Below are 15,901 nucleotides of genomic sequence, written 5' to 3' on the forward strand. Positions count from 1 at the left end.
GCGGGGGCGTTAATGATGAGAATCTTTATGGGGGTGAGAAATATTAATGTTAATTTTAAATGCCCAGCGAAGCGGAAGGGTACAGCTAGTATTTAATATAATTAGTGTGAAATATCATTAGAATCACGCAATTTTATCAAATAAAAAAATTAAATTACGTAAAACTAACATTATTTCAGACAATAAATAGGACTTCACTGCGAATGAAATGCGTGTATTTATTTATTTATCAAAAAAACCTACTATTATTTTCCGTACATATCGACGCCCTCAATGCCCTGATAAATCTATACTAATATTATAAAGAGGAAAATTTGTTTGTTTGTTTGTTTCGAATAGGCTCCGAAACTACTGGACCGATTTGAAAAATTATTTTTCCATTAGAAGCCGACATTGTCCCTGATGAACATAGGCTACTTTTTTTATTTATTTTTTTATTTTATTTTTTTGGTTTCATATGTGTTTTAAAGTTTCCGAAGCGAAGCGAGGGCGGGTCGCTAGTTTTTAATAATAAAATAATGTAAACATAGCACCTTCAGAAGATTGGTGGGAACGGTATTATTAAACGGTGCAAACAATATAAAAATACATATATATAGAATTGTAGATCCAAATTTCGTGAGACTACATATCTGTGATGATCCAAATTCCGCTTTTTTTTTATTGCTTTAATGGGTGGACGAGCTCACAGCCCTGGTGTTAAGTGGTTACTGGAGCCCATCGACATCTACAACATAAATATGCCACCCATTTTGAGATACAAGTTCTAAGGTCTCAGTATAGTTTCAACGGCTACCCCACCCTTCAAACCGAAACGCATTACTGCTTCACGGCAGAAATAGGTGGGGTGGTGGTACCTACCCGTAATAAAAAGCACAAGAGGTCCTACCACCTCGCTTCTTTTTATTTTATGATTGAGGGATTACTGGTGGCCCGGAAGCCTTTCCAGTTTCACCGTAGCACGTCGTACTTTGTTTCGCCGTATCAATACGTTTCTGCCATAGTTTAAGTACGAGATACGTATCTCTTTCTCCTATTGCCGATTCAGCATAGTACCTATATATCTGAAATACCATCCAGTCAATCTCACAACTAATCTTACAGCAAACATATGGTGCTGACTCATCTGTATGTTTTTAGTTTTAGTTGCAATCATATAAAACTGATTGACGATTCATTCATTCATTCACGATGATTTTTTTTTACTGGTGGTAGGACCTTGTGAGTCCGCGCGGGTAGGTACCACCGCCCTGCCTATTTCTGCCGTAAAGCAGTAATGCGTTTCGGTATGAAGGGTGGGGCAGCCGTTGTAACTATACTTGAGACCTTAGAACTTATATCTCAAGGAAGGTGGCGCATTTACGTTGTGGATGTCTATGGACTCCAGTAACCACTTAACACCAGGTGGGCTGTGAGCTCGTTGACCCATCTAAGCAAAGAAAATAAAAAACCGAGTCCTGAAAGGTTTGCGTTAAACTCCAAACTTATATTCAAATGCTCATTTCAGGGCCAGACCCCACAGCCTGAGGATGAGAACACTCCCCAGAAGCGCGTCGACAAGATCTTCGACCAGATGGACAAGAACCATGATGACAGGCTGACTCTTGAGGAATTCCGCGAGGGCAGCAAGGCCGACCCCCGCATTGTTCAGGCTCTGTCCCTTGGAGGCGATTAATCTACGGTCATTCTCTCGCCGGATTTCACATTTACATAGAGAGCCACTGCAATTACATAGCCGCGTTATAATAATATGTATTTTATTAAATTTAGTGTAGTGTTTTTATTTAGTTTAATGTAGTAGGGGATATGTTGAAATGTAGTAAGAAATGTTTATGGTTCCTTTTATCTAGGACAGTTTTTTTCTGAAATATATAACCATATTTTAATTTCTAAATATGTATGTACTTTTTACGCGGAAACTGTGTATTGTAGTAATGATTTGAAGTACCTAATATTTGCCAATATGAATGCCAGTAAAAGAGCGAGGCTTTCGATTGATTTTAAATTTCTTATTATTTCGGTTTATCTTTATATATGTACTTCAGTATTTACTCCTATGATACAATTCAGTTAATATCTACATCAACGCATAGGAAATAATTTTTAAAAATTTGACTAATTTCCGAATCCCATATACAAAATAAATAATAAACATCTATACCTATAGTCGGATATTGCAATTTGCAATTTCCACATCAAGGATAGTGAGTTGGTGGCATTATGATCCAAAAAGATTGATTTACTTTGTAAACTTCAAACTGGCACACGCACTAATAATATGAAGGTGAACCTACAAATAACTTCAGGAAAAACATCTGAGAAAACAATTTCTCTAACTTTTGTCGTGACGATCCTGACAATGTTGAATTTGGGATTTTGTATTTTTTATTGCGGACGATCTCCAACACGATGGACCGACCTCATAAAATCTGTGACTCACTCCAACATAAATGATTGCTCTCACTCTGCGAAACATCGTGCCACATGACGTCGCATCGCGAGAGCATCGGTATCGCAGGATCCGACTGATGCATGACCACGACCACTCTGTCAAGAGTGTACGAATAGGAAGAAAGAATTTTTTATTACCTAAATGTTTTAAATGAATTATTTTATGAACTAATAATGAAAATTTGTAATGATTCGTGATAAATTTTTGATGACCAGAACCTCGCCCTCCATTTCGTGTTGGCAAATTTAACGTTGCTCTTTGTAAATGATGAATATGTTTCTGCTTTCGGGTCTGCTATTTATAGGTACGAAACGGTTGCAAATCAAACAAACTCTTGTCTTCGATTTGGACACAGCAAAGCTCACCCTGAGAGGAAAATTCGCGCGAGAGAACTTGACTACCCTTAGCCAAATCTACATACTCGTTAATAACGCACTACAGTTCAAGAAATAATACCCTATCGACGTTTTTAGAATATGACACGTATTTCTATCACGTGTAACTTCTATAGTTCTGTAGATTGTTGTGAACCGTCGCTTAGGTCTCTATTACTGGCGGCACCATTGCTATTATATCTTTACATAAGTAAACATCTTTAGTAAATGTAGATAGCGTTGCACGTTGATCGAATGTCAATACCACAGTTATTTAAATACTTTTCCTGTTGTTGTTGTTGTTACTTATATAGTTAGGTTTAAAATAATCACGCCCCACTTAGGTACATATAACAAAGTTCAAACATTGCATTCCATTTCAAACGACCATATTATAACGTTACAAGATAGAAACTTTACAGCGACTATTTGAAAAGGTTATCAAAATATCTTCGCTGATATTTTTTTCCGATGATAAATAACTGCTACATTTATATATAGCCCTTTAAAGGCTCACAATTTTCAATGTAACTGGAAAAATGTAATTTAAAAGCCACCTATTTTCGCAGTATATAAAGACAATGCCGCTTCTAATCCATGTTGATGATACAGTATTACCTCACGATCATCTAGAGATAAGCAACGGGATAGTGTTTTTGATCTGAAACATAGTTTTCATAAGCAAGAAGTTTAAAATGCTTAAAAATAACTTACATAGTTATTAGGACTGTAGTGTGATCATGTAGATGGCTAAGTACTTTTTAACTTTTCAATATAGCACTGTTTACAAGAGTTCGAATCGCCGCCGTTTCGTCAGCACCCTACTTACATTACTAGCTATGATGTATCCATGTGGTCTGCCAAACCTAGTATACATACTCTTTGAATTACTTAATACTAATACTTTTCTCCATTGTTCAATGAGAACACTGAGAACATATATTTTGGAGAACTTTTGGATATTTCCGATAGCTACTCTTCAACATTACTAGCCTATAAGTATCTTTCTATCTAATACGAAATATACGTACTGCTTGAATACTTCTTATGTTTTGCTTTAAACTAAATCTTCTTATGATATTTGTAATGGATTTCTATAACTTTTAAACTAATTTGTAAAAGGACTTCGTCCATTAATGATTTAAATTTAAGGATTAAAAACTATGAGTGGTTTTTAATCACGAGTCAATTTGTCTTTCATCGCGTTTTGTGGGCGTTGGGAGGAGTTTGGCGAACTAGATAGGACATACCGCGGGCTGTGCATTTTGTGTAGTATTAAGTAGCAGGTATTACGCCTGCTCGCAATCAATTTGCGGTGATCGGATATTTATAACGATGTTAAAAATTACCGAAAGCTCAAGAATGATTCTGATAAACGCAGATGATATTAAGTTACTACTCGAAGACGAATTGACGCTCTGTGAGAACAGAAGTTTTTTGTATAAGTTTCACATTCGACTAGTTTATTTTTATTTTTTATTGGCTCTATTTAATTATAAAACAAAATGAGCAACTTTGTAATGCGATAATGTTAATAACATTCCGTATATTATATTTCTATAAGGATATCTTCATGTAACGTTTAAGTATTGTTACGAAACTACAACTGATGAATGTGAAGTGCGCATCCTAAACATTTCAGACGCCGAACGTTCAAAACGATTTAGTAACACCACTGAAATGCACTGGGTAATGCTAATTCAATTACCGTCTCGCCCAAACACCTTGAAACTGAAGTCCGAAATGCCAAGGTTCAGATAATTGTTTTAAAGATGTTTACTTCATATTTACGTTGTTATTTATATAGTATTACTCGTTCAATATAATCATAAAGGAATTTTAATAGTAGTTCATTATGTAATCTACAGTGTTATCTTTTACTAATTCATTACTCGTTCACTAAACTTGTTTTCTCGACGTTCCAAAGTTACGATTGAAACACGACCTTTAAAATATACGAAAACAAAGCCTTTCGTATTAAAATTTACTGTAAAGTATAATTTAACACTTTACTAACAAAACTAAAGTTAAACTACAATCGAACGTTCTAGAATGCAAGTCGGTTCTTTGAACATTCAGTAATTACATAACACTGTTTTTATGTAAATACTTACTTCGCCTTCTTTACTAGACATTACAAATACTATTCACTTTTAACAATAATGGTGATTAATAAATAAAACAAGTTGAAATTCAATATTTGTATTCATTCGCGATTCCACATATTTGTTTAATAAAAAGCAACACCATTTATTGTAGTTCGTAAAGCACTTTGTTACGTTTTTTTTTTTTTTCATTTTACAAAATATGAAATCGTAGCATAAATAAATTAGCGTGGACAGAAAAGGGTAATTTAACAAAATATAAAACTTTTACGTTTGAGCTAACAATCTTCAAAAGGCTTCAAAGGCAAATACATACAATAAGAGAAGAAAAACAAACACTAAATTATGAACATGGCAAACTGAAATTATAATTGAAAGACTAAGACACAATAAAAAATCCGTATCGCACTTCTAAATACATATTCTTACAACTTTTACATTGTAACTATTCTCATCTACAGTAATCAGTGGTTTAAAAACTAGCAACTTTTTTACGCAGCAAAACCTACAAGATTTTGTATCACATTCAATTCTAAATGGTAATAATTGACATGAAGATACTAAAATGTTACCGTAGATTGGGGGAATCGGGACCCTTTCCAAATCCAACACAAATTTTCAATGGTTTTTCTTAGGGTAATACTAATAATATTGAGATTAAAATGGTTCCGGAGGGTTACATTTTTATATACAATGCGTTGTTGTACATAGTTCATTACAAAATATACACAAAAACTGAAAAAACTAGCTTGACCCGATTCACCTTGGCTTTGGGGTGAATCAGGTTACGTATGGGGACAATAGAGTTTTTCAGACTTTAGGTAATTAACTTTTTAATATCTTTAATGAGTTACAAAACTTTGATGAGTAATTAAACCATTTAATATTCTTAAACACTAAATAAAAGTCATTTTCAGTTCAACAAAGTTAAATCTCTAACAACCCCACATAAGTATTGTGATATCCCAAATTTGTCCCTATTCTACATCTAGTCCCTATTCCCCTCAATCTACTGTAAATGACATTTTAATGTTTCAATTAAATTTTGTTCATAGAAATGGACGCTAATGCACATATTAACAAACTTTGTGTAATTATGTATGCAGATTTTGTCTCTTACTGTTATATTTGAGTAGAAAAAGCACTGTAACCGCTACCTTAGCTGTGCCGCACCATGTTTATTCATAAAACCGTTATTGTTGATGACCTAATTCATTACGTACTAAACTTTTTTTCATTTTCTTCATAGTTTAAATACGTATTTTTCGCAGTAAAAGAATTATCATTATAATTATTAACTAATACATTGTACTAGTACATCAAATAGGGACTAATCATGAGATATACTCTGTGCTTCATGGTATAATCTATCACATATTAGTCAATTCTCTTTCTAAATTTGTGAGAAGACATTGGCAACAAAGCACTGAGTCCTTTAATAAACGCCTCAAATGGCTCCAAAACAACATAACACAGTAAATATATTAACTAAATAAAAACATAAAAACATCCACATTTGAACTAATACAACACTACGACACGACTAAGCATTACTACCATCATTGAACAATCATATCAAAATATCACACGAATAAAATACATCAAACACCAAAAAAACTTACACTAATCATGTAAATTGGCAACAAAAATTTAACGTTATAGAAGGCACGACTCGATCTTATTGTCACAATTTAAAAACCCTCTCATGCGGGACATTGCCTTAAGAACTCTGAATCAAAATACATGACCGTAACGGTTATGTCATCTCGAAACATACGACTCACATCCGGGGATAAACTCAACAAATGTGCCAATCTGGAGTGGTCCACGCCGTATTCTGTACCACCTATTGCATGACGTATTAAATGTGTGGCTGCATTTCTATCCTTTGGCTTACTCTTTAAGCTTTCCTTCCTGTGAAGGAGTAATTCATTTATATCACCCAGCTGAATATTCTTTCTGGGCAATTTCAAAGGGTTAAAGAAAACTTTTCCCTTCATATGCTCGCCCACCAGCTTGACTGCCTGTAATGGCGTCATCATATCCCATAATCCATCCGAAGCCAGAATTAAAAATTTATCCCTTGTACTCAATCTATGGTAATATAAATCTGGTTTTGCCGTTAAATAAGGCGGTGTGTGGTAATTTGCAGGTATAGCTTTTGGGCCAATTAAAGGTACTGCCACTTTCATTAAAATCTCTATAGGCCATTTATATCTATAATCTCCCAAACTACGTAAAGGAGCGAGTTCACCCAGTAATCTATCTCTGCGTATTACAGTTTTTCTCTCATTGTCAGGATGCTCATTCCAAATTCTTTTCAACTCATCGAAATTCTCGGAATTATGTTCTTTTGTTATTTTTTTCGCTATCCACTCTTTGTCTTCAGTCAAAATACCCAAAACAGCATTACAGTCGCCAACGTTCGCAATATGCAGATTAGGCCCATCGACATGTGTTACACAGGCCACTGCACCAGATAGTGCTACAGATAATGTCTGGGGATTTATCACCTGATTAAGTTTATATGGCTCAACGGCTTCCTTTGACAAATCTTGGTCAATTTTTATGATGGCTTGTTCCAAAGCTGTTGGTACGTTATAACCCTCATGTGGTAAATTAGCTAACTCTGCTAAGTATTGTCTAAAACTACGCTCATACAAAATTTTCAATTCCTGTAAAATTTCAACCTGTAAAGTTAACAACCTGTATTAATTAAAAATAATCTTACATAAAAGTATGGCTCATCTTGCTAATAAGATGGAAATAACGACAAGACCACTTACTCTATTATTAAAATTGTCAACCAAAGCTTCTCGAGGATCCTGCTGAATGTACTTGTGCAATGTTTCTATGGGCAGAAGTGCGGCTGCTATGTAATCAACCAATCTCTTTGATATAACTTGGGCACAAGCAGGTCCACCATGACCATCGAACACCCCCATAATCAAACCTGCAGATACAAAGTTTATTTTATTATTTAATCAAAAAGTTATAAGATTTTTGGTACATATTTGTGGTCTGATTATAAGTTCCAAGCACCAATAATGTAGTCAAATCCCTCTATCCGATGATTTGCAAGCGAAGTAAATGTCCCTTAGAAATAAGGTGACACTACAAAGCTTGCATACGCCCCGTCCTGACCTATACAAGTGTGGTGTTCGCTCACACGGCCCGCACTAACTTAAAACCACTTCAAATAATTCAATCGCGTTTTTGCAGGATAGCCGTCGGAGCCCCATGGTTCGTCAGAAACATCGACTTGCATGACGACATGGACCTATAGTTCATTAGTAAGTATCTATAGTCGGCATCAATGCCCCATTTCGACAAAGCGGTACGACACGAGAACCCTCTCATCGTGACCGCCGGTAACTACATCTCGATCCTGCGGACAGAATGGAAAACAGTCGACGTCGCCCCAAACACGTAATTTCGGATCCTCCCGATCCACTAACGGTGCTTTTAGGTACCTCAAGCACCAGTCATCGTTCTCATCGAACAAACTAATAAAAATTTTAATACTTTTTTCCCTACCTGTGCCTTTAGAGGCTATTTCAGCGTAATCTTAACTAGTAGGTGAGCTCACGGAGCTCAAACCTGACGACGTTGCTAACACGAACCCGATCAAGGGCCGTGCCTCGCAGAATCTACCACCGGATCGGAAACGCGACCCACTGAGAAGATCCGACGAGAAACTCAGTGGGCTATGTCTGTGAGTTAATTTACTTGTCGAGCCCTACGTCGCAAGCGACGGGCTCGGCAAGGAGGCAGCGGCGCGCTTTATATACCCGCGCGGCCGCACAGGCGTAAACAATCTATAAACGCCCAGCTACGTGATTCTTTAAATTGGCATAACTTTTTTATTTATGAACCGATTGACATGAAACAGACACTAAATTTTAAGTAAAGCTTACCACAACAAATTAGTGAAAACCACATTTAAATCAGATAAGATATTTCTGGGATTAGCATGCACAAACGCACAGACAAACAGATAAACAGACTAACAGACAAAAATTCTAAAAATCATTATTTTGGATTTTATTTTGTGTTCATAAAGCCCCCTAATAATAGTTTAACATGGTTTTCCTGAGATATCTTCCATGTACAGACAGCGACCAGTTACTATTTTATTATATGTATTGATATTACATATTTATAATTGTTTGATTATGTTTGGTATTCCACATGACTTTTTTGTGAAAACAGTATTGCAATTAATGATATAGCAAGAAAATTTAACAAAAGGGAATGATTTTAGATGTCAATGCAGCCTAGGTCTTCCCTGATTGTTAACAATTAATTGGATTCATCGTTTGTAACAAACATTTTGGAACACATGTACCAATCTATGTAAAAATTGGGCAATTTTATTGAGGAAAATATTAAAAAAGTTAGAATATACTTCTAGAAAACTAGTTGTGGCACCAATAAAAAGCTAGCACAACTTGATAACCTTTTGAAATACACACTTCATAAAATAAAAATATTAGTCATATAATTTTTTTCCCTACCTATTCGATGGTAGCCTTAGAGGCTATTCCAACTACGCCTGGATGAGTAAGTGAGCTCATGGGCTCAACCTGTGAGAATATGCTAACACTAGCTATAGCAAGAGTAGTGCTTTGCAGAATCTACAACCGGATCGGAATTGCGACCCACTGAGAAGATCCGGCGAGAAACTCAGTGGTATAAAGGAGTCTTAGGGCTTCTCAAAATATATCATTGATATATTATAACATACCTGAAGTCATTCTACATTGTGCCTCACAACGAGTATCCTCTATGGGGTCGTTTGAAGCCAGTTGATTTGAATCGTAGCACTTAATGGAGCCAGTTGTGAATTCTTTGTTGAATTCGTTTTTTCGGAGTATTGTTGTGACCTGAAATTTTTTAAGTTTATTTGTTCTATACATTAATAAATTCACATAGTTTGCATAACATTTATTGCTTCATGTGATATGAGAACATGAAGATCTAATTTTTTTAATTATGGAGGATAGAAAATATCGTAGTCAAGAAAGGGTTTGTTACTTTTGTTTTGTTTAACAAACTTTTCTTTAAATATTTTTATTGTATAGAACCTTTTCCATTAATCTTGATCATCTCAATAAGTAACACACAACCAAAATCTTACAAATAACAACAATTACACAGAACAATCTCTCTGAATAGTAATCGTATTGGTATGAACCAAGCTAGTTGAAAACAAGTATCCCCATAAACCAGATATTTCCTGAGACCAGGTTTGCCAACAATCAGTATGGCCATCTTCTGTAAGCAATTAAATGGAAGTGCTCGGTACATGATATGCACATTCTCTAAGCATCTATAGTTTGTCTTGCTAGTTTTTCTCAAGTGTTTTTTTTTCACAAGTGGTAGAATCACTATGTTGCCACATTCAATAGAAATCTTTGATGACTTAATTTTTCATAATTGAATTGATTTTGACTAAGCTCATAAAACTCTGGCTAAATTGTTACAATAAAAAACAATAACATTACATTAAAATTTAAAGCCTGTAATTTTTTCATTTTCATACCATTATTCATTAGCTTTTCTTATGATATTAAAATGAGATGGACAGAACAAAATTCCCAAGAATTAATTAAAAAGTAGATATGGAGGCTAAGACAACTTAAATAACTTACCATCCTATTGATATTATTGAAAGGTACAAGTAAATATCTTCTATTTGTACAGCAGTAATAAATATTTTATTTAATAAAAATAATATTTTCCTTGTAGACTTTCCATATAGAAAGACTAAGTATTGCAGACCTTTGCAGACTCACCACCTTGCTGATTAGCGATGTGAAACAAGAAAGTGTATATCTGTCTAACTGTAGATTCTTCAAAAGATTATTTTGAAATGTACTCTCATTGCCCATGGTGCCGCATGGTGCCCATTGTTAACAATCTAGTGAAACAAAAGACTTAGCACTTAGTACACCATGCTTTAGGACAGCTAACTAATGAAGGAAGAAACAATTCGTAAAATATCACAAAGAGAAAAACAAGATATGACCCAAAAATAACAATATCATGATATTATTTCCAATGAGCTCACATTACTTTTTAAATATTAAAACTTACTTCTTGAGGCGAAGGTAATACTGTGACCCCATCTTTTTGCACTTGCGCTGCCTTCAAGGAAGAGTGAAAATAGCGAGTGTTAGATGATGTCGTGTTCCAGAATAATGTGAAGTTTTCTTTGAAGTATTTTTTTAATATTGTTTGTTTTACATCCGAGTTTAATCTTAAATATGTATTGACTGTGTTCAAAAGTAAATTCAGTTTCGAACTATTCATATTTAAAAACGGCATCAGCCCGCCACTAGCACGTTATGCAAGCATTGTAAATAACAATTGACTGTCGAATAGTGTCGAATATCGAAGAGTACAGTTATTACAAGGGTTGACTATCAAAAAATATTAGTAGTTCGTGACTCATTTAATTTGAAGCACAAGATTCCAAATCTTAAAATTCACAAACAATGTTGTATTTTCAATATAGGAACTAAATTTCTCATTTTGAATATCCGTTCACAAGTCCGGACTTTCGTCCAGGACCGGTAATACAATTTGACATTTTCTGACAAATTCTGATTTTATAAATCACAGTCTCTTAGAGTATAAACTACCACATAGAGAGAATGTGAAAACATTTAATGTTTGCACTTTTTACACATATAACCAGTAGGTATGGGCAAAAACAATCGAATACATAGAAATCATACACTCTTTCACATGAAACAAGTATTTTTACAATTAAAAGAAGACATGCTTTGCAAAGTTTGTTTCTGAAATATAACTGATATGTGGTTTAACGATAAAAATGATTTATCTTAGGCTAAAAATATATTTTCAAGATTGACAGTCCGTAAATTTATTTTTAATTTACTAAACTAGGTACTGGAGATTTGAAATAATAGGTATATCATTATTGTTTAACCTACCAGATAATAAGAAACTGTCAGTAGGTGAGTTATAAGTGTAAGGGGATTTCTAACAGCCTGGCCACGGGACATTCGCCGATACGAATATTCGCGCGGTGCGAACGGCGAAGCGTCTAGCGACTAAAATAAGAGCATAGAAATGTACCTAACAAGCCACGCGCACGGGCGACCGGCGAAGCGACCGGCGAAATGTACCGAGCGAATCGCGCGATGCGGCGGGCGAGCAAAACAAATGCATGAATACGGACGGCGCACAGTGGGTCGATTCTATGATTTTAGTGACTTAGGGACCAACTTTGTTTTTTTATAATTTTTTTTATGTAGATAGATAGAGCTCGTTAATCTCAATAATAATTGTTTTGGGCAAAAATTACAAAAACTTTATAGTTTGGTCAGAAAAATGTGTTTTGTGATTTTTTTGTATGGAGCGGGTCACATTAAATTAAATTTCTGCTAAGTACCGCGAGGTCCCGCTTTGAAACTTTATTTTCCTTATACCTTGTCTAGTCTACTATCATTTGATGCTATGAACATGTGCATAAAGTTGCAACTCTGCCAAATAAATGGATCGAAAAAATTTTATAAATACATAGAATAAAAACCTTTATATTTTTTTTCGTAAGTGCTTTTAAGTTAAATTTGATATGGATTAGTAAGTAAAAGCACGTAATGATACCCATAATTAAATAATACCTAACAACAATACATTTAGTAGGTCTCTAATTATGCAATCTCTCTAAATATTATATATTTTGTTTCACCTTTCGATCTTTGGGTCAGAAGACGAAAGAAGATTGTGTAAAATATCCTCATTAGTCGACGTTCTACTTCTCATTCTTGAATAACATCTCTCTGTATATTTCCGAAAATCTTTATTGCGAGCTTCCGCTGCCTCTTCCGAGAGTTTACCTATACGAATGGCACCAAAGTTCTTCATTATTATATATCACTGCCATGTGCCAACAATTTATGGATACTGGAAGGCATATATAATACCAGGGATATAAATTAACATACAATTCTGCAGTATATCTAAAAAATTCCGAAAAATTGGAAACGCGCTCTCCAGATGCAACAGAGTGAAGAATCACGTGAAACCTTTACGTATTCATGTTATGCGGGCTGTTTCTTCTGCATCCCTGAAAAATCTTCTGGCAGTATTTCCATCATTGGTTGTTCCTACTCCTTGCTTGACAACATCTATAAGTAAACCGCATTCCTTTTTAAACGCTTGCTGTATAGCACTTTTTCTGGTTGTTATTTTTTCTTTGTCATCGCCCCTTGCAACTCCATTTCTTGAAGTCCAAACGATAAGACGTAAACAAAAAAAGTGTCATTTAAAAAATTATCTCACAGGAAACTACATACGATGAAAAAATTGTGAAGTAATAAAATTATATTTACCGATATGAAGTAAGCACTCCATGCATTTTATCCAGGCATGTAAAGATGGCATTCCATACTGGAATATTTCTTCATTATTTTCTCTTTGATAAGCAAGTCACTCCAAAAAACTCTGACGGTTTTGCTTTGCAAATATCACAGACAGCAGAAAATGTTTCTGAAAAATATGAGGTTATTTTGCCGTCTATCATCATCATGTGCAATTGATGCTTAACTTCAACTTGTTTGATTTTTGATGGCTGAAGTCTTTCTATTTCTTCTGTTATGCTAGCTTTTATAATTGTCACTGTTGGCTGCGTTTCTTTTGTAAATTTAAACATTATTGGACGGCAATAAAAAGTTGATGACGGTAGGTCGTTTTCCCAAACAATTGTTCCATCAAATTTCTGAAGCCTTATAGGAACTAGACTTTGACCTGGGGCTCTATCAAAGCCTATTTGCTTATAAGCAGTAGCTCTCTTGCAGAGTCCAAATCCGAAGTAATCACATCTAAAAGCCTATATAGCGCCAAGTTTAGTAATGCTTGCATTTTAATAGCAGCTCCTTCTTCAGTAATAATTGCCTCGTCTTACCCTGGATAACATTTGGTCTTTTCTTGCTTAATTTTATATTAAGAAGGGTATAAATCAGACCCATTTTCACTTGCTGCTTCTCTTAGGTTTATATACTGCCACTTAATTTAAGTGAAACTAATATTGCCTTATCGGGAGAATATGTACTACTTTTCACTTTACTTGTAATTAAATACTTATTAACTTTTTCTAGATCTTCGGGGTGATTTTGACAAGTGGTTCATTATTTCTCCTACATCTTCATTTCTAGTGTTTCTCAAACTAGCAATTGTAGTAGCTTTCATTTCATCCGGGGATAACGAAAGCGATTTGTAAATTTGTTCAATGCGTCTTCGTTTTTGCCTGGATCCCAATTCTTAAAAAGGTTTTCGAGGTGCAAAAATAGATGTCGAGGCTTCTGTAGTACATTTGAGGGTGGTACATTTTCAAAATCTTGAGTATTAGAAATCTCGAGCCTTTCATGTGCAGTGTTGATAGCTTCAGGTATCATTCCTTCGGGCCAGTTTATTGCACATTCTAACCAATCACATTTTTTTCTTATAAACTGTGCTAACATGCGACTACTTCGTTTCCATATTGCACTTATATTTGAACAAAATTGCGTACAGAATTTTTGGAGCTCAACATTTTTCTCTTCGGTCACGTTTATTTGATTTTGTAGGAATTGAAAAAGTTTTTTATTATCAGACAGCGACTGTAGTTGCTCTTTTAAAATCATAAATAATCCTAAATTGTTAACAAAATTACCAATTATAACGGAAACAGCAAGATCACAACGACAATCACGAGATGTTAGTAGTAGTACGAATAAACGAACACTAGTTAGTATATAATAAACATGGTCACTTTATACTTCCAGAGACAAACAAATGTTTACTATATTTTCTACTACCCAGTAATGGCTACTTAACTAATTATCCTCATTAAATAATGTTAACTATCTTAATAATTAGAGAGATTGCTTAATTAGAGACCTACTAAATGTATTGTTGTTAGGTATTATTTAATTATGGGTATCATTACGTGCTTTTACTTACTAATCCATATCAAATTTAACTTAAAAGCACTTACGAAAAAAAATATAAAGGTTTTTATTCTATGTATTTATTAATTTTTTTCGATCCATTTATTTGGCAGAGTTGCAACTTTATGCACATGTTCATAGCATCAAATGATAGTAGACTAGACAAGGTATAAGGAAAATAAAGTTTCAAAGCGGGACCTCGCGGTACTTAGCAGGAATTTAATTTAATGTGACCCGCTCCATACAAAAAAATCACAAAACACATTTTTCTGACCAAACTATAAAGTTTTTGTAATTTTTGCCCAAAACAATTATTATTGAGATTAACGAGCTCTATCTATCTACATAAAAAAATTTATAAAAAAACAAAGTTGGTCCCTAAGTCACTAAAATCACAGTATCGACCCACTGTGCGGCGCGAGCCACGGAGTCGAGCGGTAGTCGCGGCGAATAGTACAGTGATTAAATGAGTTTAGTTGTTTTCGCCGCGAAAAATTAAAACCGAAATTTTTATATTTTTTATTTATTTTTTATTTTATATTTTTAAAGTCGTCGTGGCCTAACGGACGTCCGGTGCAATCGTGTTGAGCGATGCACCGGTGTTCGAATATCAGGCGGGTACCAATTTTTGTAATGAAATACGTACTCAACAAATGTTCACGATTGATTTCCACGGTAAAGGAATAACATCGTGTAATAAAAATGAAATCCTCAAAATTATAATTTGCGTAATTACTGGTGGTAGGACCTCTTGTGAGTCCACACGGGTGGGTACTACCACCCTGCCTATTTCTGCCGTGAAGTAGTAATGCGTTTCGGTTTGAAGGGTGAGGCAGCCATTATAACTATACTTGAGACCTTAGAACTTATATCTCAAGGTGGGTGGCGCATTTACGTTGTGGATGTCTATGGGCCAGTAACCACTTAACACAAGGTGGGCTGTGAGCTCGTCCACCCATCTAAGCAATAAAAAAAAATATAGCTGAAATACTAGCTAGACCAGCTATT

General features: G+C 34.8%; 2 protein-coding genes and 1 long non-coding RNA gene across 6 annotated transcripts in view; 1 reads left to right on the forward strand and 2 right to left on the reverse strand.

Moving 5' to 3' along the window:
• The window catches only part of LOC114245110 (frequenin-2), a 209,857-nt gene extending 204,834 nt beyond the window's left edge, over nt 1-5,023 (forward strand). For both annotated transcript variants that reach the window (XM_028177120.2, XM_089729977.1), the window contains exon 7: nt 1,508-5,023. In XM_028177120.2, coding sequence (XP_028032921.1) covers nt 1,508-1,675 — 168 coding nt within the window. In that variant the 3' untranslated portion in view covers nt 1,676-5,023. The remainder of the gene's footprint in view (nt 1-1,507) is intronic.
• LOC114245157 (pyruvate dehydrogenase [acetyl-transferring]-phosphatase 1-like protein, mitochondrial) lies at nt 5,013-11,902 on the reverse strand. 3 transcript variants are annotated; one of them, XM_089729918.1, is made up of 5 exons: nt 11,031-11,525; nt 10,586-10,854; nt 9,679-9,817; nt 7,718-7,884; nt 5,013-7,621 (listed from the first exon to the last, which is right to left on the reverse strand). In XM_089729918.1, exons 2-5 carry the CDS (start codon nt 10,586-10,588, stop codon nt 6,635-6,637), a joined length of 1,296 nt encoding a protein of 431 aa, XP_089586044.1. In that variant the 5' UTR covers nt 10,589-10,854; nt 11,031-11,525; the 3' UTR covers nt 5,013-6,634. The 3 variants fall into 3 exon arrangements, with proteins under 3 accessions (XP_089586044.1, XP_028033003.2, XP_028033002.2); XM_028177202.2 differs by having other exon boundaries at nt 10,730-10,854; nt 11,031-11,491; XM_028177201.2 differs by lacking the exon at nt 10,586-10,854 and having other exon boundaries at nt 11,031-11,902.
• Nucleotides 11,903-12,479: 577 nt separating this feature from the next.
• On the reverse strand, nt 12,480-14,692 carry LOC149503542 (uncharacterized). Its single transcript, XR_016323596.1, has 2 exons — nt 13,298-14,692; nt 12,480-13,188 (listed from the first exon to the last, which is right to left on the reverse strand). It is a non-coding gene; the product is annotated as an uncharacterized LOC149503542 (long non-coding RNA).
• Between the last annotated feature and the right edge of the window lie 1,209 nt (nt 14,693-15,901).

Source organism: Bombyx mandarina, chromosome 01 (assembly GCF_030267445.1).
Source record: "Bombyx mandarina strain Sakado chromosome 01, ASM3026744v2".
NCBI lineage: Eukaryota > Metazoa > Arthropoda > Insecta > Lepidoptera > Bombycidae > Bombyx > Bombyx mandarina.